The sequence below is a fragment of the Panulirus ornatus genome, chromosome 65, assembly GCF_036320965.1.
Source record: "Panulirus ornatus isolate Po-2019 chromosome 65, ASM3632096v1, whole genome shotgun sequence".
Taxonomy (NCBI): domain Eukaryota; kingdom Metazoa; phylum Arthropoda; class Malacostraca; order Decapoda; family Palinuridae; genus Panulirus; species Panulirus ornatus.
In genome coordinates this window covers 26917470-26941085 of record NC_092288.1, presented here as the reverse complement: position 1 = coordinate 26941085, position 23616 = coordinate 26917470, and the positions used below count along the sequence as shown (strand labels likewise).

Below are 23616 nucleotides of genomic sequence, written 5' to 3'. Positions count from 1 at the left end.
TCCAAGATAATGTTCTTGACTTCCACACATTCTTCAAGGCTCCCAGAATTTTCGCCCCCTCCCCCACCCTATGATTCACTTCCGCTTCCATGGTTCCATCCGCTGCCAAATCCACTCCTAGATATCTAAAACGCTTCACATCCTCCAGTTTTTCTCCAATCAAACTTACCTTCCAATTGACTTGACCCTCAACCCTACTGTACTTAATAATCTTGCTCTTATTCACATTTACTCTTAACTTTCTTCTTTCACACACTTTACGAAACTCAGTCACCAGCTTCTGCAGTTTCTCACATGAATCAGCCACCAGCGCTGTATCATCAGCAAACAACAACTGACTCACTTCCCAAGCTCTCTCATCCACAACAGACTGCATACTTGCCCCTCTTTCCAAAACTCTTACGTTCACCTCCCTAACAACCCCATCCATAAACAAATTAAACAACCATGGAGACATGACACACCCCTGCCGCAAACCTACATTCACTGAGAACCAATCACTTTCCTCTCTTCCTACACGTACACATGCCTTACATCCTCGATAAAAACTTTTCACTGCTTCTAACAATTTGCCTCCCACACCATATAATCTCAATACCTTCCACAGAGCATCTCTATCAACTCTATTATATGCCTTCTCCAGATTCATAAATGCTACATACAAATCCATTTGCTTTTCTAAGTATTTCTCACATATATTCTTCAAAGCAAACACCTGATCCACACATCCTCTACTGCTTCTGAAACCACACTGCTCTTCCCCAATCTGATGCTCTGTACATGCCTTCACCCTCTCAATCAATACCCTCCCATATAATATCCCAGGAATACTCAGCAGACTTATACCTCTGTAATTTGAGCACTCACCTTTGTCCCATTTGCCTTTGTACAATGGCACTATGCAAGCATTCTACCAATCATCAAGCACCTCACCATGATTCATACATACATTAGATAACCTTACCAACCAGTCAACAATACAGTCACTCCCTTTTTTAATAAATTCCACTGCAATACCATCCAAACCCGCTGGCTTTCATCTTCCGCAAAGCTTTTACTACCTCTTCTCTGTTTATCAAATCATTTTCCCTAACCCTCTCACTTTGCACACCACCTCGACCAAAACACCCTACATCTGCCACTGTATCATCAAACACATTCAACAAACCTTCAAAATACTCACTCTATCTCCTTCTCACATCACCACTACTTGTTATCACCTCCCCATTAGCCCCCTTCACTGAAGTTCCCATTTGTTCCCTTGTCTTACGCACTTTATTTACTTCCTTCCAAAACATCTTTTTATTCTCCCTAATATTTAATGATACTCTCTCACCCCAACTCTCATTTGCCCTCTTTTTCACCTCTGGCACCTTTCTCTTGACCTCCTGCCTCTTTCTTTTATACATCTCCCACTCATTTGCATTATTTCCTTGCAAAAATCGTCTAAATGCCTCTCTCTTCTCTTTCACTAAAAATCTTACTTCTTCATCCCACCACTCACTACCCTTTCTAATCTGTCTACCTCCCACGCTTCTCATGCCACAAGCATCTTTTGCGCAAGCCATCACTGCTTCCCTAAATACATCCCATTCCTCCCCTACTCCCCTTACCTCCTTTGTTCTCACCTTTTTCCATTCTGTACTCAGTCTCTCCTGGTACTTCCTCACACAAGTGTCCTTCACACACTCACTCACTCTCACAACTCTCTTCACCCCAACATTCTCTCTTCTTTTCTGAAAACCTCTACAAATCTTCACCTTTGCCTCCACAAGATAATGATCAGACATCCCTCCAGTTGCACCTCTCAGCACATTAACATCCAAAAGTCTCTCTTTCGCACGCCTGTCAATTAATACGTAATCCAGTAACGCTCTCTGGCCATCTCTCCTACTTACTTATGTATATCTCTTTTTAAACCAGGTATTCCCAGTCACCAGTCCTTTTTCAGCACATAAATCTACAAGCTCCTCACCATTTCCATTTACATCACTGAACACCCCATGTATACCTATTATTCCCTCAACTGCCACATTACTCACCTTTGCATTCAAATCACCCATCACTGTAACGGGTCTCGTGCATCAAAACCACTAACGCACTCACTCAGCTGCTCCCAAAACACTTTCCTCCCATGATCTTTCTTCTCATCCTCAGGTGCATATGCACCAATAATCACCCATCTCCGTCCATCAACTTTCAGTTTTACCCATATCAATCTAGAGTTTACTTTCTTACACTCTATCACATACTCCCACCACTCCTGTTTCAGGAGTAGTGCTGCTCCTTCCCTTACTCCCACCACTCCTGTTTCAGGAGAAGTGCTGCTCCTTCCCTTGTTCTTGTCCTCTCACTAACGCCTGACTTTACTCCCAAGTTATTCCCAAACCACTCTTCCCCTTTACCCTTGAGCTTTGTTTCACTCAGAGCCAAAACATCCAGGTTCCTTTCCTCAAACATACTACCTATCTCTCCTTTTTTCTCATCTTGGTTACATCCACACACATTGAGACACCCCAGTCTGAGCCTTCGAGGAGGATGAGCACTCCCCGAGTGACTCCTTCTTCTGTTTCCCCTTTAAGAAAGTTAAAATTTAAGGAGGGGAACAAATATATGAAAATTGGATTACGTGTTAATTGATAGGCATGCGAAAGAGAGACTTTTAGATGTTAATGTGCTGAGAGGTGCAACTGGAGGGATGTCTGATCATTATCTTGTGGAGGCGAAGGTGAGGATTTGTAGAGGTTTTCAGAAAAGAAGAGAGAATGTTGAGGGGAAGAGAGTGGTGAGAGTAAGTGAGCTTCGGAAGGAGACTTGTGTGGGGATGTACCAGGAGAGACTGAGTACAGAATGGAAAAAGGTGAGAACAAAGGAGGTAAGGGGAGTGGGGGAGGAATGGGATGTGTTTAGGGGAGCAGTGATGGCTTGTGCAAAAGATGCTTGTGGCATGAGAAGCGTGGGAGTTGGACAGATTAGAAAGGGTAGTGAGTGGTGGGATGAAGAAGTAAGATTATTAGTGAAAGAGAAGAGAGAGGCATTTGGACGATTTTTGCAGGGAAAAATGCAAATGAGTGGGAGATGTATAAAAGAAAGAGGCAGGAGGCCAAGAGAAAGGTGCCAGAGGTGAAAAAGAGGGCAAATGAGAGTTGGGGTGAGAGAGTATCATTAAATTTTAGGGAGAATAAAAAGATGTTTTGGAAGGAGGTAAATAAAGTGCGTAAGACAAGGGAACAAATGGAAACTTCAGTGAAGGGGGCTAATGGGGAGGTGATAACAAGTAGTGGTGATGTGAGAAGGAGATGGAGTGAGTATTTTGAAGGTTTGTTGAATGTGTTTGATGATAGAGTGGCAGATATAGGGTGTTTTGGTGGAGGTGGTGTGCAAAGTGAGAGGGTTAGGGAGGATGATTTGATAAACAGAGAAGAGGTAGTAAAAGCTTTGCGGAAGATGAAAGCCGGCAAGGCAGTGGGTGTGGATGGTATTGCAGTGGAATCTATTGAAGAAGGGGGTGACTGTATTGTTGACTGGTTGGTAAGGTTGTTTAATGTATGTATGACTCATGGTGAGGTGCCTGAGGATTGGGGGAATGCTTGCATAGTGCCGTTGTACAAATGCAAAGGGGATAAAAGTGAGTTCTTAAATTACAGAGGTATAAGTTTGCTGAGTATTCCTGGTAAATTATATGGGAGGGTATTGATTGAGAGGGTGAAGGCATGTACAGAGCATCAGATTGGGGAAGAGCAGTGTGGTTTCAGAAGTGGTAGAGGATTTGAGGATCAGGTGTTTGCTTTGAAGAATGTGTGTGAGAACTACTTAGAAAAGCAAATGGATTGTTATGTAGCATTTATGGATCTGGATAAGGCATATGATAGAGTTGATAGAGATGCTCTGTGGAAGTTACTAAGAATATATGGTGTGGGAGGCAAGTTGTTAGAAGCAGTGAAAAGTTTTTATTGAGGATGTAAGGCATGTGTATGTGTAGGAAGAGAGGAAAATGATTGGTTCTCAATGAATGTAGGTTTGCGACAGGGGTGTGTGATGTGTCCATGGTTGTTTAATTTGTTTATGGATGGGGTTGTTAGGGAGGTGAATGCAAGAGTTTTGGAAAGAGGGGCAAGTATGAAGTCTGTTGTGGATGAGAGAGCTTGGGAAGTGAGTCAGTTGTTGTTTACTGATGATACAGCGCTGGTGGCTGATTCATGCGAGAAACTGCAGAATCTGGTGACTGAGTTTGGTAAAGTGTGTGAAAGAAGAAAGTTGAGAGTAACTGTAAATAAGAGCAAGGTTTATTAGGTACAGTAGGGTTGAGGGTCAAGTCAATTGGGAGGTAAGTTTGAACAGAGAAAAACTGGAGGAAGTGAAGTGTTTTAGATATCTGGGAGTGGATCTGGCAGCGGATGGAACCATGGAAGCGGAAATGAATCATAGGGTGAGGGAGGGGGCGAAAATTCTGGGAGCATTGAAGAATGTGTGGAAGTCGAGAACGTTATCTTGGAAAGCAAAAATGGGTATGTTTGAAGTAATAGTGGTTCCAACAATGTCATATAGCTGCGATGCGTAGGCTATGGATAGTGTTGTGCGCAGGAGGGTGGATGTGCTGGAAATGAAATATTTGAGAACAATATGTGGTGTGAGGTGGTTTGATCGAGTAGGTAATGATAGGGTAAGAGAGATGTTTGGTAATAAAAAGAGTGTGGTTGAGAGAGCAGAAGAGGGTGTTTTGAAATGGTTTGGTCACATGGAGAGAATGAGTGAGGAAAGATTGACCGAGAGGATATATGCGTCAGAGGTGGAGGGAACAAGGAGAAGTGGGAGACTAAGTTGGAGGTGGAAAGACGGAGTGTAAAAGATTTTGAGTGATCAGGGGCCTGAACATGCAGGAGGGTGAAAGGCGTGCAAGGAATAGAGTGAATTGGAACGATGTGGTATACTGGGTTCAACGTGCTGTCAATGGATTGAACCAGGGCATGTGAAGTGTCTGGGGTAAATCATGGAAAGTTGTGTGGGGCCTGGATGTGGAAAGGGAGCTGTGGGTTCGGTGCATTATTACATGACAGCTAGAGACTGAGTGTGAACGAATGTAGCCTTTGTTTTCTTTTCCTAGCGCTACCTGGCACACATGAGGGGGAAGGGGGTTGTTATTTCATGTTTGGCGAGGTGGCGATGGGAATGAATAAAGGCAGACAGTAAGAATTATGTACATGTGTGTAAATGTATATGTGTGTGTGTGTATATATATGTATACGTTGAGATGTATAGGTATGTATATTTGCGTGTGTGGGACGTGTATGTATATACATGTGTATGTGATTGGGTTGGGCCATTCTTTCATCTGTTTCCTTGCGCTACCTCGCTAATGTGGGAAACAGTGACAAAGCAAAATGAATAAATAAAAATCAGTTTGACTGCATTTGCTTATTATATGGTTACTATTTCAGATTTCTCAGGTATTTTTTTAGTTGCTTAGAAACTTTAAGGGCAATATCTGGTATGTTATTAGGAGCCTCTAGTCTCTAATGCTGTATATAAATTGAAAACTGTTAAACTGAAATTCCTGCAACTGAGAATTGCAAGATTTCTTAGTCCCTCTTGCATATCACAACAGAACAGAGAATTGGGCCAGGTGAGGGTATTCCCTCAAGGCCCAGTCCTCTGTTCTTAACGCTACCTCGCTAATGCGGGAAATGGCGAATAGTTTGAAAGAAAAGAAAGATATTGCATTTATTCACTTGATTTTTTTTTTATAGCGGAGAAATCATGATGAGTGTATGGTGATGCTAGACCAAAGAATGGCCGATGTAGTTATGTTGGATCCATATGAAATCTTCTTTGCTGGCCGTTACCACTCACTCGTCCCCATCATGAAGGAATCTTATGATGGTAAGTACAACGTTTATGATACATTATGTTTAGGTATTTACAGCAATTTAACATTTAATAACGAAATAAAGTGTCTTCAGTTTTTAAGTCTACTCCCATGAATGTGAATCCAATAATCTTTTTCCAACCTGTCTTTCCATACTTATGTCTGCATATATGCAGAGCACTTTCTGATTACTGAATACTGTAATCTGATATCTCTAATATAGATAATCACAGTGTATCATAAGAACCATTCTCTTTCCATCCATAAACTTGATTCTGATTTCTCAAAGAAAATCAGTCCCATTAGTCATTTCAGACTCCAGAGAATTTCCTTCCATCATTAAGTCTTGTTCTTTCTACTAGCAGTACGATGCTTTGATGGGTTGGCTAACTCATGTTAGCTTCCTGCCCACTTTATTTTTTATGTGTAATTCAGCACATGCTTCACAGATGCCCTCTTTATCCACTATGTAATTTTAAGTTGCATTTGTAATTCAGCACATGCTTTATTAATGTCCTCTTTATCCACTATGTAATTTTTAGTTGCATTTGTATAATGGGTATGATATGCAGTATTTGTCATACCTCCTAATAAGAATATGGAAAATCCGAAAAAAGGTTTCTTGCCTATGAATGCCCCAGAAAAGGCAGAAATTCATCAGATATAGTAGCAGAGCTTGATGTGGTAGTTGCATGATTTAGTGACTGGTCTCATCATGAAAAGCATTATTTGAAAAATTAAAAGAAGCTGGTTGCAAAATATGGATGATCAAGAAATAATAAAATATACAAATGGAGATGGTTTACTCATGTGGATTTTATCATGAGGAAAATCAGCTTCTTCATTTGTGGTTTCCTCATTTGTGAGAGGGCTAAGGCTGCATATGAGGCCATACTTGGCCAAGTGATGACAGAAAATGCTTCAAAGCCTAAGATGGGTAGCAAATGAAATTTAAGAAATGCTATGCTCTCCACTTCAGTACCATGCATTGAGGAACTGCTGGCTGACCTTGAAGCCCTTGATCAAACTTTCATGTGGATTAGACAAGCCTTTTCCTGAAAAGTTGCCAAAAAAGACCCATGTAATGAAGGAAAATAAAAAGAAAGAATCTGGAGTGTGGAAAATAATGGGCAAACCCACTTGTTCTGTGACAGTGCTTTAGGGGAACTTTAGTTTAAGCCTCTCCTTATTTAGTGTAGGAACCTTTTTGTATTATATTTTATTTTTTTTTTTAGTATACTTAACCACCATCTGTGTTAGCGAGGTAGTGCAAGGAAAAAGACAAGGAATGACCCATCCTACCCACATACACATGTATTTACATAAATGTCCACACATGCACATATACATACATATACATTTCAGCATATACATACACAGACATATACATATAAACACATGCACATATCCATACTTGCTGCCTTCATCCATTCCCATTGTTGTCACCCCACCACACGTGAAATAGCATCCCCCCCCCCCCCCCCACCACCACCACCAAGCGAGGCAGTACCTGGAACAGACAAAAAAAAGGCACATTAGTTCACGCCCAGTCTCTAGCTGTCGTGTGTAATGCACCAAAACCACAGCTCCCTTTCCACATCCAGGCCCCACAGACCTTTCTGTGGTTTACCCCAGATGCTTCACATGCCCTGGTTCAATTCATTGACAGCACATTGACCCTGGTATACCACACAGTTCCAATTCACTCTATTCCTTTCAGTCTTTTCACCCTCCTGTATGCTCAGGCCCCGATCAAAATCTTTTTCACTCCATCCTTCCACCTCCAGTTTGGTCTCCTGCTTCTCCTTCTTCCCTCCACCCCTGACACATATATCCTCTTTGTCAGTCTTTCCTTTCTCATTCTCTCCATGTGTCCAGAGCATTTCAACACACCTTCTGCTCTCTCAACCACACTCTTTGTTACCACACATATCTCTTACCCTTTCATTACTTACTCGATCAAACCACCTCACACCACATATTGTCCTCAAACATCTCATTTCCAACACATCCACTATCCTTCGCACAACCCTATTTATAGCCCACGCTTTGCAACCATGTAACATTGTTAGAACCACTATTCCTTCAAACGTACCCAATTTTGCTCTCCAAGATAACATTCTCGCCTTCCACACATTCTTCAACACTCCCAGAACCTTCGCTCCCTCTCCCACCCTGTGACTCACTTCCGCTTCCATAGTTCCATCCACTGCCAAATCCACTTCAGATGCCTAAAACACTTCACTTCCTCCATTTTTTCTCCATTCAAACTTACCTCCCAGTTAACTTATCCCTCAACCCTACTGAACCTAATAACCTTGCTCTTATTCACATTTACTCTCAACTTTCTTCTTTCACACACAACTGATTTCAGTCATCAACTTCTGCAGTTTCTCAGCCAAATCAAGCACCAGTGCTGTTTCATCAGCAAACAATAACTGACTCACTTCTCAAGCCCTCTCATCCACAGCAGACTGCATACTTGCTCCTCTATCCAAAACTCTTGCATTTACCTCCCTAACCGCCCCTTCCATAAACAATTAAACAACCATGGTGACATCATGCACCCCTGCTGCAGACTGAGATTCACTGGGAACCAGTCTAGCAACTTACCTCCCACACCATATACTCTTAAAACCCTCCACAAAGCATCTCTATCTACCCTATCATATGCCTTCTCCAAATCCATAAATGCTACATACAAATTCATCTGTTTTCTAAGTATTTCTCACAATTTTGTATTAACTTTTAAACATAAGAGGATTTGCTGTTTATGTAAAAAAGAATCAGATTTTGTTTCATTTTTTCACACTTAATAGCTGTTTCCTGCATTAGTGAGGTGGTGCTTCAAAACCACAGCACCAATTCACAAGTAGACCTCAGAGACCTTTTCATGGTTTTTCCTGGCTGGTTTGCATATCTGGTTCAGTCCATTGACAACATATCGACCCCTGTGAACCACATCATTCCAGTTCACTCTGTCTGTGCATGCCTTTCACCCTTCTGCATGTTATGACACTGGTCATTATAAATCTTTTCACTCCATCCTTCTGTTGCCAATTTGGTCTCCTCCTCCTCTTCTCCTCCACTTTCGATGTATATCAGCTTATTGTCAACCTCTCCTTCATTCTGTCCACATGTCCCTACCATTTCAACACACCTTCTTCACCTTTCTGAACTACATTTTTCTTACTACCACACCTTTGCCCACACCTCAATCACCTTATGATTTGCTTCCACTTACATGGTTCCATTTATTCTGTATCCTCTCAAGTGTGTGAAGCACTTCACTTTCTCCAGATTTTCTCTATTCAGACTACACCATAACTAACCTTTACCTCTACCCTGCCAAACCTAATAATTGTGCATTTATATTATTTATTTTCAACTTCCTCCTTTTACATACATTTCAAGAATCAGTTGCCACCTTCTGTAGTGTCTCACTTGAATTTGCCACCATTGCTGTTTCATCAGTAAACAACAACTCACTCACTTCTCAGGCCCACTCACCCACTACAGATTCATTCTCACTCTTCTTTCCAAGACTCTTGCATTTAACTCCCTTACCTACCCCATCGATAAACAAGTTAAATGATTTGGTGACATCATACACCCCTTTCTCAGATCAAGCTTGAGCTAGTTCCACTCCCTCTTCTCTCATTCAACTCATACACATACTTTCCACCCTTGTTTAACACTTCTCTGTTTCTCATTATAGAATGAAAAAATATCATTAAAGGATATGAGAGGCGACTAAAAGGGAAGGGAGTGGGGGGGCTGGAAATCCTCCCCTCTCAATTTTTTTTTTTTTTACTTTTCCAAAAGAAGGAACAGAGAAGGGGGCCAGGTGAGGATATTCCCTCAAAGGTCCAGTCCTCTGTTCTTAACGCTACCTCGCTGATGCGGGAAATGGCGAATAGTATGAAAAAAAAAATTATATATATATATATATATATATATATATATATATATATATATATTTTTTTTTTTTTTTTTATACTTTGTCGCTGTCTCCCGCGTTTGCGAGGTAGCGCAAGGAAACAGACGAAAGAAATGGCCCAACCCCCCCCATACACATGTATATACATACGTCCACACACGCAAATATACATACCTACACAGCTTTCCATGGTTTACCCCAGACGCTTCACATGCCTTGATTCAATCCACTGACAGCACGTCAACCCCGGTATACCACATCGCTCCAATTCACTCTATTCCTTGCCCTCCTTTCACCCTCCTGCATGTTCAGGCCCCGATCACACAAAATCTTTTTCACTCCATCTTTCCACCTCCAATTTGGTCTCCCTCTTCTCCTTGCTCCCTCCACCTCCGACACATATATCCTCTTGGTCAATCTTTCCTCACTCATCCTCTCCATGTGCCCAAACCACTTCAAAACACCCTCTTCTGCTCTCTCAACCACGCTCTTTTTATTTCCACACATCTCTCTTACCCTTACGTTACTTACTCGATCAAACCACCTCACACCACACATTGTCCTCAAACATCTCATTTCCAGCACATCCATCCTCCTGCGCACAACTCTATCCATAGCCCACGCCTCGCAACCATACAACATTGTTGGAACCACTATTCCTTCAAACATACCCATTTCTGCTTTCCGAGATAATGTTCTCGACTTCCACACATTCTTCAAGGCTCCCAGAATTTTCGCCCCCTCCCCCACCCTATGATCCACTTCCGCTTCCATGGTTCCATCCGCTGCCAGATCCACTCCCAGATATCTAAAACACTTCACTTCCTCCAGTTTTTCTCCATTCAAACTTACCTCCCAATTGACTTGACCCTCAACCCTACTGTACCTAATAACCTTGCTCTTATTCACATTTACTCTTAACTTTCTTCTTTCACACACTTTACCAAACTCAGTCACCAGCTTCTGCAGTCTCTCACATGAATTTGCCACCAGCGCTCTATCATCAGCGAACAACAACTGACTCACTTCCCAACCTCTCTCATCCCTAACAGACTTCATACTTGCCCTTCTTTCCAAAACTCTTGCATTCATCTCCCTAACAATCCCATCCATAAACAAATTAAACAACCATGGAGACATCACACACCCTCCCACAAACCTACATTCACTGAGAACCAATCACTTTCCTCTCTTCCTACACGTGCACATGCCTTACATCCTCGATAAAAACTTTTCACTGCTTCTAACAACTTGCCTCCCACACCATATATTCTTAATACCCTCCACAGAGCAACTACCTACCCTCATGTATCCAAGATATGGTTGTACTTTGTGTAATGAAGACAATTGAGAAACATCAAAAGCCAATATTCCAGTTTCATGTTAAGAGAAGTGGTCCAGACAGTATGATACAATGGTTAAATTGATGAAAACTACTATTGACGTTTGTGTAAATAAATTATACATTTCCCTTTTCCATAGCCAGAGGCTGAACCATTATGTGACATTCATTTTTTCAGTTCATTTCAAGCTAGAAGTTTCAGTTTTCTAAATTATTTCTTACATTTTCCATATGTGTATATATATATATATATATATATATATATATATATATATATATATATATATATATGGTGTGGGAGGCAAGTTGTTAGAAGCAGTGAAAAGTTTTTATCGAGGATGTAAGGCATGTGTACGTGTAGGAAGAGAGGAAAGTGATTGGTTCTCAGTGAATGTAGGTTTGCGGCAGGGGTGTGTGATGTCTCCATGGTTGTTTAATTTGTTTATGGATGGGGTTGTTAGGGAGGTAAATGCAAGAGTCCTGGAAAGAGGGGCAAGTATGAAGTCTGTTGGGGATGAGAGAGCTTGGGAAGTGAGTCAGTTGTTGTTCGCTGATGATACAGCGCTGGTGGCTGATTCATGTGAGAAACTGCAGAAGCTGGTGACTGAGTTTGGTAAAGTGTGTGGAAGAAGAAAGTTAAGAGTAAATGTGAATAAGAGCAAGGTTATTAGGTACAGTAGGGTTGAGGGTCAAGTCAATTGGGAGGTGAGTTTGAATGGAGAAAAACTGGAGGAAGTGAAGTGTTTTAGATATCTGGGAGTGGATCTGTCAGCGGATGGAACCATGGAAACGGAAGTGGATCATAGGGTGGGGGAGGGGGCGAAAATTTTGGGAGCCTTGAAAAATGTGTGGAAGTCGAGAACATTATCTCGGAAAGCAAAAATGGGTATGTTTGAAGGAATAGTGGTTCCAACAATGTTGTATGGTTGCGAGGCGTGGGCTATGGATAGAGTTGTGCGCAGGAGGATGGATGTGCTGGAAATGAGATGTTTGAGGACAATGTGTGGTGTGAGGTGGTTTGATCGAGTAAGTAACGCTGTCTCCCGCGTTTGCGAGGTAGCGCAAGGAAACAGACGAAAGAAATGGCCCAACCCCCCCCATACACATGTATATACATACGTCCACACACGCAAATATACATACCTACACAGCTTTCCATGGTTTACCCCAGACGCTTCACATGCCCTGCTTCAATCCACTGACAGCACGTCAACCCCGGTATACCACATCGCTCCAATTCACTCTATTCCTTGCCCTCCTTTCACCCTCCTGCATGTTCAGGCCCCGATCACACAAAATCTTTTTCACTCCATCTTTCCACCTCCAATTTGGTCTCCCTCTTCTCCTTGTTCCCTCCACCTCCGACACATATATCCTCTTGGTCAATCTTTCCTCACTCATCCTCTCCATGTGCCCAAACCACTTCAAAACACCCTCTTCTGATCTCTCAACCACGCTCTTTTTATTTCCACACATCTCTCTTACCCTTACGTTACTCACTCGATCAAACCACCTCACACCACACATTGTCCTCAAACATCTCATTTCCAGCACATCCATCCTCCTGCGCACAACTCTATCCATAGCCCACGCCTCGCAACCATACAACATTGTTGGAACCACTATTCCTTCAAACATACCCATTTTTGCTTTCCGAGATAATGTTCTTGACTTCCACACATTCTTCAAGGCCCCCAGGATTTTCGCCCCCTCCCCCACCCTATGATCCACTTCCGCTTCCATGGTTCCATCTGCTGCCAGATCCACTCCCAGATATCTAAAACACTTCACTTCCTCCAGTTTTTCTCCATTCAAACTTACCTCCCAATTGACTTGACCCTCAACCCTACTGTACCTAATAACCTTGCTCTTATTCACATTTACTCTTAACTTTCTTCTTCCACACACTTTTCCAAACTCAGTCACCAGCTTCTGCAGTTTCTCACATGAATCAGCCACCAGCGCTGTATCATCAGCGAACAACAACTGACTCACTTCCCAAGCTCTCTCATCCCCAACAGACTTCATACTTGCCCCTCTTTCCAAAACTCTTGCATTTACCTCCCTAACAACCCCATCCATAAACAAATTAAACAACCATGGAGACATCACACACCCCTGCCGCAAACCTACATTCACTGAGAACCAATCACTTTCCTCTCTTCCTACACGTACACATGCCTTACATCCTCGATAAAAACTTTTCACTGCTTCTAAGAACTTGCCTCCCACACCATATATTCTTAATACCTTCCACAGAGCATCTCTATCAACTCTATCATATGCCTTCTCCAGATCCATAAATGCTACATACAAATCCATTTGCTTTTCCAAGTATTTCTCACATACATTCTTCAAAGCAAACACCTGATCCACACATCCTCTACCACTTCTGAAACCACACTGCTCTTCCCCAATCTGATGCTCTGTACATGCCTTCACCCTCTCAATCAATACCCTCCCATATAATTTACCAGGAATACTCAACAAACTTATACCTCTGTAATTTGAGCACTCACTCTTATCCCCTTTGCCTTTGTACAATGGCACTATGCACGCATTCCGCCAATCCTCAGGCACCTCACCATGAGTCATACATACATTAAATAACCTTACCAACCAGTCAACAATACAGTCACCCCCTTTTTTAATAAATTCCACTGCAATACCATCCAAACCTGCTGCCTTGCCGGCTTTCATCTTCCGCAAAGCTTTCACTACCTCTTCTCTGTTTACCAAATCATTTTCCCTAACCCTCTCACTTTGCACACCACCTCGACCAAAACACCCTATATCTGCCACTCTATCATCAAACACATTCAACAAACCTTCAAAATACTCACTCCATCTCCTTCTCACATCACCACTACTTGTTATCACCTCCCCACTTGCGCCCTTCACCGAAGTTCCCATTTGCTCCCTTGTCTTACGCTTTTTATTTACCTCCTTCCAGAACATCTTTTTATTCTCCCTAAAATTTAATGATACTCTCTCACCCCAACTCTCATTTGCCCTTTTTTTCACCTCTTGCACCTTTCTCTTGACCTCCTGTCTCTTTCTTTTATACATCTCCCACTCAATTGCATTTTTTCCCTGCAAAAATCGTCCAAATGCCTCTCTCTTCTCTTTCACTAATACTCTTACTTCTTCATCCCACCACTCACTACCCTTTCTAATCAACCCACCTCCCACTCTTCTCATGCCACAAGCATCTTTTGCGCAATCCATCACTGATTCCCTAAATACATCCCATTCCTCCCCCACTCCCCTTACTTCCATTGTTCTCACCTTTTTCCATTCTGTACTCAGTCTCTCCTGGTACTTCCTCACACAGGTCTCCTTCTCAAGCTCACTTACTCTCACCACCCTCTTCACCCCAACATTCACTCTTCTTTTCTGAAAACCCATACAAATCTTCACCTTAGCCTCCACAAGATAATGATCAGACATCCCTCCAGTTGCACCTCTCAGCATATTAACATCCAAAAGTCTCTCTTTCGCACGCCTGTCAATTAACACGTAATCCAATAACGCTCTATGGCCATCTCTCCTACTTACATAAGTATACTTATGTATATCTCGCTTTTTAAACCAGGTATTCCCAATCATCAGTCCTTTTTCAGCACATAAATCTACAAGCTCTTCACCATTTCCATTTACAACACTGAACACCCCATGTATACCAATTATTCCCTCAACTCCCACATTACTCACCTTTGCATTCAAATCACCCATCACTATGACCCGGTCTCGTGCATCAAAACCACTAACACACTCATTCAGCTGCTCCCAAGACACTTGCCTCTCTTGATCTTTCTTCTCATGCCCAGGTGCATATGCACCAATAATCACCCACCTCTCTCCATCAACTTTCAGTTTTACCCATATTAATCGAGAATTTACTTTCTTACACTCTATCACATACTCCCACAACTCCTGTTTCAGGAGTATTGCTACTCCTTCCCTTGCTCTTGTCCTCTCACTAACCCCTGACTTTACTCCCCAGACATTCCCAAACCACTCTTCCCCTTTATCCTTGAGCTTCGTTTCACTCAGAGCCAAAACATCCAGGTTCCTTTCCTCAAACATACTACCTATCTCTCCTTTTTTCACATCTTGGTTACATCCACACACATTTAGGCACCCCACTCTGAGCCTTCGAGGAGGATGAGCACTCCCCGCGTGACTCCTTCTTCTGTTTCCCATTTTAGAAAGTTAATACAAGGAGGGGAGGATTTCTGGCCCCCCGCTCCCGTCCCCTCTAGTCGCTTTCTACGACACGCGAGGAATACGTGGGAAGTATTCTTTCATCCCTATCCCCAGGGATAATATACATATATATATACATATACACATGCACACACATACACATACATACGCACATATACACACACACACACATACATATATATACATATGAGAAAATGTAAGAAACAATTTAGAAAACTGAAACTTCTAGCTTGAAATGAATGAAAAAAAAGAATGTCACATAATGGTTCAACCTCTGGCTATGGAAAAAAGGAAATGTATAATTTATTTACACAAACGTCAATAGCAGTTCTCATCAATTTAACCACTGTGTCAATAAGCTTCAATGTCTAAGCTACATTTTTCTCCAATTTCACTATTTTCCTTCACATTTTCAATTGTGCCTGAAGGTTCTACTTCATGAGTGATTGTTTTTCCAGTAAGGGTCTTCACATCTTGGTTACATCCACACACATTTAGGCACCCCACTCTGAGCCTTCGAGGAGGATGCTTTACTTGTGGTGCTGACTTCCCTCTTTAAATTTGATCGCCGTTTCCTTGAAGCATTTCCCATCCACTTTTCAGGGGTGTTGTATATTTCAGATGAATTATGTATATATATATGTATATTATCCCTGGGGATAGGGGTGAAAGAATACTTCCCACGTATTCCTCGCGTGTCGTAGAAAGCGACTAGAGGGGACGGGAGCGGGGGGCCAGAAATCCTCCCCTCCTTGTATTAACTTTCTAAAATGGGAAACAGAAGAAGGAGTCACGCGGGGAGTGCTCATCCTCCTCGAAGGCTCAGAGTGGGATGCCTAAATGTGTGTGGATGTAACCAAGATGTGAAGAAAGGAGAGATAGGTAGTATGTTTGAGGAAAGGAACCTGGATGTTTTGGCTCTGAGTGAAACGAAGCTCAAGGGTAAAGGGGAAGAGTGGTTTGGGAATGTCTGGGGAGTAAAGTCAGGGGTTAGTGAGAGGACAAGAGCAAGGGAAGGAGTAGCAATACTCCTGAAACAGGAGTTGTGGGAGTATGTGATAGAGTGTAAGAAAGTAAATTCTCGATTAATATGGGTAAAACTGAAAGTTGATGGAGAGAGGTGGGTGATTATTGGTGCATATGCACCCGGGCATGAGAAGAAAGATCATGAGAGGCAAGTGTTTTGGGAGCAGCTGAATGAGTGTGTTAGTGGTTTTGATGCACGAGACCGGGTTATAGTGATGGGTGATTTGAATGCAAAGGTGAGTAATGTGGGAGTTGAGGGAATAATTGGTATACATGGGGTGTTCAGTGTTGTAAATGGAAATGGTGAAGAGCTTGTAGATTTATGTGCTGAAAAAGAACTGATGATTGGGAATACCTGGTTTAAAAAGCGAGATATACATAAGTATACTTATGTAAGTAGGAGAGATGGCCAGAGAGCGTTATTGGATTACGTGTTAATTGACAGGCGTGCGAAAGAGAGACTTTTGGATGTTAATGTGCTGAGAGGTGCAACTGGAGGGATGTCTCATCATTATCTTGTGGAGGCTAAGGTGAAAATTTGTATGGGTTTTCACAAAAGTTGGATCGATGTGGTATACCGGGGTTGACGTGCTGTCAGTGGATTGAATCAGGGCATGTGAGGCGTCTGGGGTAAACCATGGAAAGCTGTGTAGGTATGTATATTTGCGTGTGTGGGCATATGTATGTACATGTGTATGGGGGTGAGTTGGGCCATTTCTTTCGTCTGTTTCCTTGCGCTACCTCGCAAACGCGGGAGACAGAAAAAAAAAAATGTATATGGTTGGGTTGGGCCATCCTATCATCTGTATTCTTGCACTACCTCGTGAACGTGTGAAACAGTGATAAAGTATAATTTTTTTTCTTTTTTTTTTTTTTGCCCGTCTCCCGCGTTTGCGAGGTAGCGCAAGGAAACAGATGAAAGAAATGGCCCAACCCACCCCCATACACATGTATATACGTACATCCACACACGCAAATATACATACCTACACAGCTTTCCATGGTTTACCCCAGACGCTTCACATGCCTTGATTCAATATATATATGTGATATATGTGTGATCTTTGTATTTTGTTAAATTGCTTGGAATCCTTTATTAAAGAGTATTGATTGGTGTGAAAACAAGACCAAGATGATTCAGGTGGGGATGTTTAGCATGCCCCCACCTCCCATACCCCAGGGGAAGCCCCCACTTCCACAGGGAGGGGGACCTCAACAATTCCAACCATTATCCTTCAAGCCCTTCAAAGCTCCAGATGGTGAATTTGATGGCAAGAGACTTAGGAAAAGTGTCATGCGGAAAACTGTAGATTATAACTGTTCTGTTATTAACATGTTAGAGAATCGTGTGTGGCAAAGGGATGAACGTGATCGTAGCACACTCCAGGCTGATTGTGCTATGCTTCGGAAATGCTTCCTCCCACTGCATATCCTGTGAATCCAATTAATGCAGTTGTTACGAAGTTTGTACGCACCTCTACAAATAAAGCCAAGTGCCCCATCTTTTGTCTTGCCTGGTCACCAGAAGGACGTCGTTTGGTTACAGGAGCTTCTTCAGGGGAGTTTACTCTGTGGAATGGTCTTACCTTCAACTTTGAAACCATTTTACAGGCCCATGACAGTAGTGTGCGGACGATGGTATGGTCTCACAACGACCAGTGGATGGTGACTGGTGACACTGGTGGTTTTGTAAAATACTGGCAGATGAACATGAACAATGTGAAGCTCTTCCAGGCTCATAAGGATCCTGTGCGCGGCCTCAGTTTTTCCTCAAGTGACCAGAAGTTTGCAACTGGCTCAGACGATGGAACAGTTAGGATATGGGACTTTTACCGCTGTTACGAAGAAAAGGTTCTCAGAGGATGTCAAGAATGAGGAGCTTCCCAAATTGACTGAAGAAGGCAAACCTTGTGAACCAAACAAGGAGGATGGCACTGAGTAGTTGAGAATGTGGCTTGGAGTAACTATACTGGAGGGCCGGACCTTAGGAACTGCTGCTCTCACACAAGCCACCGTTTACGGGAAGTCAGCACCACAAGTAAAGCATCCTCCTCGAAGGCTCAGAGTGGGGTGCCTAAATGTGTGTGGATGTAACCAAGATGTGAAGACCCTTACTGGAAAAACAATCACTCTTGAAGTAGAACCTTCAGACACAATTGAAAATGTGAAGGAAAATAGTGAAATTGGAGAAAAATGTAGCTTAGACATTGAAGCTTATTGATACAGTGGTTAAATTGATGAGAACTGCTATTGACGTTTGTGTAAATAAATTATACATTTCCTTTTTTCCATAGCCAGAGGTTGAACCATTATGTGACATTCATTTTTTTCATTCATTTCAAGCTAGAAGTTTCAGTTTTCTAAATTGTTTCTTACATTTTTCATATGTATATATATGTATGTGTGTGTGTGTGTATATGTGCGTATGTATGTGTATGTGTGTGTATGTGTATATGTATATATATATGTATATTATCCCTGGGGATAGGGGTGAAAGAATACTTCCCACGTATTCCTCGCGTGTCGTGGAAAGCGACTAGAGGGGACGGGAGCGGGGGGCCAGAAATCATCCCCTCCTTGTATTAACTTTCTAAAATGGGAAACAGAAGAAGGAGTCACGCGGGGAGTGCTCATCCTCCTCGAAGGCTCAGAGTGGGGTGCCTAAAAGTGTGTGGATGTAACCAAGATGTGAAAAAAGGAGAGATAGGTAGTATGTTTGAGGAAAGGAACCTGGATGTTTTGGCTCTGAGTGAAACGAAGCTCAAGGGTAAAGGGGAAGAGTGGTTTGGGAATGTCTGGGGAGTAAAGTCAGGGGTTAGTGAGAGGACAAGAGCAAGGGAAGGAGTAGCAATACTCCTGAAACAGGAGTTGTGGGAGTATGTGATAGAGTGTAAGAAAGTAAATTCTCGATTAATATGGGTAAAGCTGAAAGTTGATGGAGAGAGGTGGGTGATTATTGGTGCATATGCACCTGGGCATGAGAAGAAAGATCAAGAGAGGCAAGTGTTTTGGGAACAGCTGAATGAGTGTGTTAGTGGTTTTGATGCACGAGACCGGGTTATAGTGATGGGTGATTTGAATGCAAAGGTGAGTAATGTGGCAGTTGAGGGAATAATTGGTATACATGGGGTGTTCAGTGTTGTAAATGGAAATGGTGAAGAGCTTGTAGATTTATGTGCTGAAAAAGGACTGATGATTGGGAATACCTGGTTTAAAAAGCGAGATATACATAAGTATACTTATGTAAGTAGGAGAGATGGCCAGAGAGCGTTATTGGATTACGTGTTAATTGACAGGCGTGCGAAAGAGAGATTTTTGGATGTTAATGTGCTGAGAGGTGCAACTGGAGGGATGTCTGATCATTATCTTGTGGAGGCTAAGGTGAAGATTTGTATGGGTTTTCAGAAAAGAAGAGTGAATGTTGGGGTGAAGAGGGTGGTGAGAGTAAGTGAGCTTGAGAAGGAAACCTGTGTGAGGAAGTACCAGTAGAGACTGAGTACAGAATGGAAAAAGGTGAGAACAATGGAAGTAAGGGGAGTGGGGGAGGAATGGGATGTATTTAGGGAATCAGTGATGGATTGCGCAAAAGATGCTTGTGGCATGAGAAGAGTGGGAGGTGGGTTGATTAGAAAGGGTAGTGAGTGGTGGGATGAAGAAGTAAGAGTATTAGTGAAAGAGAAGAGAGAGGCATTTGGACGATTTTTGCAGGGAAAAAATGCAATTGAGTGGGAGATGTATAAAAGAAAGAGACAGGAGGTCAAGAGAAAGGTGCAAGAGGTGAAAAAAAGGGCAAATGAGAGTTGGGGTGAGAGAGTATCATTAAATTTTAGGGAGAATAAAAAGATGTTCTGGAAGGAGGTAAATAAAGTGCGTAAGACAAAGGAGCAAATGGGAACTTCAGTGAAGGGCGCAAATGGGGAGGTGATAACAAGTAGTGGTGATGTGAGAAGGAGATGGAGTGAGTATTTTGAAGGTTTGTTGAATGTGTTTGATGATAGAGTGGCAGATATAGGGTGTTTTGGTCGAGGTGGTGTGCAAAGTGAGAGGGTTAGGGAAAATGATTTGGTAAACAGAGAAGAGGTAGTGAAAGCTTTGCGGAAGATGAAAGCCGGCAAGGCAGCAGGTTTGGATGGTATTGCAGTGGAATTTATTAAAAAAGGGGGTGACTGTATTGTTGACTGGTTGGTAAGGTTATTTAATGTATGTATGACTCATGGTGAGGTGCCTGAGGATTGGCGGAATGCGTGCATAGTGCCATTGTACAAAGGCAAAGGGGATAAGAGTGAGTGCTCAAATTACAGAGGTATAAGTTTGTTGAGTATTCCTGGTAAATTATATGGGAGGGTATTGATTGAGAGGGTGAAGGCATGTACAGAGCATCAGATTGGGGAAGAGCAGTGTGGTTTCAGAAGTGGTAGAGGATGTGTGGATCAGGTGTTTGCTTTGAAGAATGTATGTGAGAAATACTTAGAAAAGCAAATGGATTTGTATGTAGCATTTATGGATCTGGAGAAGGCATATGATAGAGTTGATAGAGATGCTCTGTGGAAGGTATTAAGAATATATGGTGTGGGAGGAAAGTTGTTAGAAGCAGTGAAAAGTTTTTATCGAGGATGTAAGGCATGTGTACGTGTAGGAAGAGAGGAAAGTGATTGGTTCTCAGTGAATGTAGGTTTGCGGCAGGGGTGTGTGATGTCTCCATGGTTGTTTAATTTGTTTATGGATGGGGTTGTTAGGGAGGTAAATGCAAGAGTTTTGGAAAGAGGGGCAAGTATGAAGTCTGTTGGGGATGAGAGAGCTTGGGAAGTGAGTCAGTTGTTGTTCGCTGATGATAGAGCGCTGGTGGCTGATTCATGTGAGAAACTGCAGAAGCTGGTGACTGAGTTTGGTAAAGTGTGTGGAAGAAGAAAGTTAAGAGTAAATGTGAATAAGAGCAAGGTTATTAGGTACAGTAGGGTTGAGGGTCAAGTCAATTGGGAGGTGAGTTTGAATGGAGAAAAACTGGAGGAAGTGAAGTGTTTTAGATATCTGGGAGTGGATCTGGCAGTGGATGGAACCATGGAAGCGGAAGTGGATCATAGGGTGGGGGAGGGGGGCGAAAATTCTGGGGGCCTTGAAGAATGTGTGGAAGTCGAGAACATTATCTCGGAAAGCAAAAATGGGTATGTATGAAGGAATAGTGGTTCCAACAATGTTGTATGGTTGCGAGGCGTGGGCTATGGATAGAGTTGTGCGCAGGAGGATGGATGTGCTGGAAATGAGATGTTTGAGGACAATGTGTGGTGTGAGGTGGTTTGATCGAGTGAGTAACGTAAGGGTAAGAGAGATGTGTGGAAATAAAAAGAGCGTGGTTGAGAGAGCAGAAGAGGGTGTTTTGAAGTGGTTTGGGCACATGGAGAGGATGAGTGAGGAAAGATTGACCAAGAGGATATATGTGTCGGAGGTGGAGGGAACAAGGAGAAGAGGGAGACCAAATTGGAGGTGGAAAGATGGAGTGAAAAAGATTTTGTGTGATCGGGGCCTGAACATGCAGGAGGGTGAAAGGAGGGCAAGGAATAGAGTGAATTGGAGCGATGTGGTATACCGGGGTTGACGTGCTGTCAGTGGATTGAATCAAGGCATGTGAAGCGTCTGGGGTAAGCCATGGAAAGCTGTGTAGGTATGTATATTTGTGTGTGTGGACGTATGTATATACATGTGTATGGGGGGGTTGGGCCATTTCTTTCGTCTGTTTCCTTGCGCTACCTCGCAAACGCGGGAGACAGCGACAAAGTATAATAAAAAAAAGAAATAAATAAATAAAATATATATATATATATATATATATATTTTTTTTTTTTTTTTTTTTTTCATACTATTTGCCATTTCCCGCGTTTGCGAGGTAGCGCTAAGAACAGAGGACTGGGCCTTAGAGGGAAAATCCTCACCTGGCCCCCCTCTCCGCTCCTTCCCTTGGAAAATCAAAAAAAAAAACGAGAGGGGAGGATTTCCAGCCACCCGCTCCCTCCCCTTTTAGTCGCCTTCTACGACACGCAGGGAATACGTGGGAAGTATTCTTTCTCCCCTATCCCCAGGGATATATATATATATATATATATATATTTTTTTTTGCTTTGTCGCTGTCTCCCGCGTTTGTGAGGTAGCGCAAGGAAACAGACGAAAGAAATGGCCCAGCCCACCCCCATACACATGTATATACATACGTCCACACACGCAAATATACATACCTACACAGCTTTCCATGGTTTACCCCAGACGCTTCACATGCCTTGATTCAATCCACTGCCAGCACGTCAACCCCGGTATACCACATCGCTCCAAATCACTCTATTCCTTGCCCTCCTTTCACCCTCCTGCATGTTCAGGCCCCGATCACACAAAATCTTTTTCACTCCATCTTTCCACCTCCAATTTGGTCTCCCTCTTCTCCTCGTTCCCTCCACCTCCGACACATATATTCTCTTGGTCAATCTTTCCTCACTCATTCTCTCCATGTGCCTGAACCATTTCAAAACACCCTCTTCTGCTCTCTCAACCACGCTCTTTTTATTTCCACACATCTCTCTTACCCTTACGTTACTTACTCGATCAAACCACCTCACACCACATATTGTCCTCAAACATCTCATTTCCAGCACATCCATCCTCCTGCGCACAACTCTATCTATAGCCCACGCCTCGCAACCATACAACATTGTTGGAACCACTATTCCTTCATACATACCCATTTTTGCTTTCCGAGATAATGTATATGAATAGAAAGAATATATATATTTATATATTTTACAGAGGAGAGTTTGAGGAATTTCCAGCAAAGAGATGGGTAGAAACTAGGTCTTGGAGGCATTGAACTTTACAAGATTTCCTGTATCCGAGTGATATATCTTGTATCCGAGTGATATATCTTGTTGAAGTTTGTGGTTTTTGAGGAAATTGTCTCAAGATGAGATGTAAGTGGTAGTTGGTAGGCAGCCAGTGACCAGGGAGGTGTGCTACTAGTATTACCTGCCAAGGTATCAGCTGGGTTGACGATGGCTGTGTGGTGAAATAACACTTCTGTGTTTGTCAAGTTGCACTCCTCTGACCCAGGTAACTGCCTTTTCTTTCTGCCTCACCCACATGTGGACTACTGGGATTCCATGCATTTTATCCACAAACATTCAATCTCTTCTTGTCATACATAGGTGAAAGGAACAAGTAGGAACATTAGTT

The 23616-nt window shown here is 42.6% G+C and overlaps 1 protein-coding gene across 2 annotated transcripts in view; it reads left to right on the top strand.

The window, feature by feature from the left end:
- Tsf2 (transferrin 2) overlaps window positions 1-23616 on the top strand; it is a 245751-nt gene that overhangs the window by 31424 nt on the left and 190711 nt on the right. For both annotated transcript variants that reach the window (XM_071657722.1, XM_071657723.1), the window contains exon 3: window positions 5748-5880. In XM_071657722.1, coding sequence (XP_071513823.1) covers window positions 5748-5880 — 133 coding nt within the window. The remainder of the gene's footprint in view (window positions 1-5747; window positions 5881-23616) is intronic.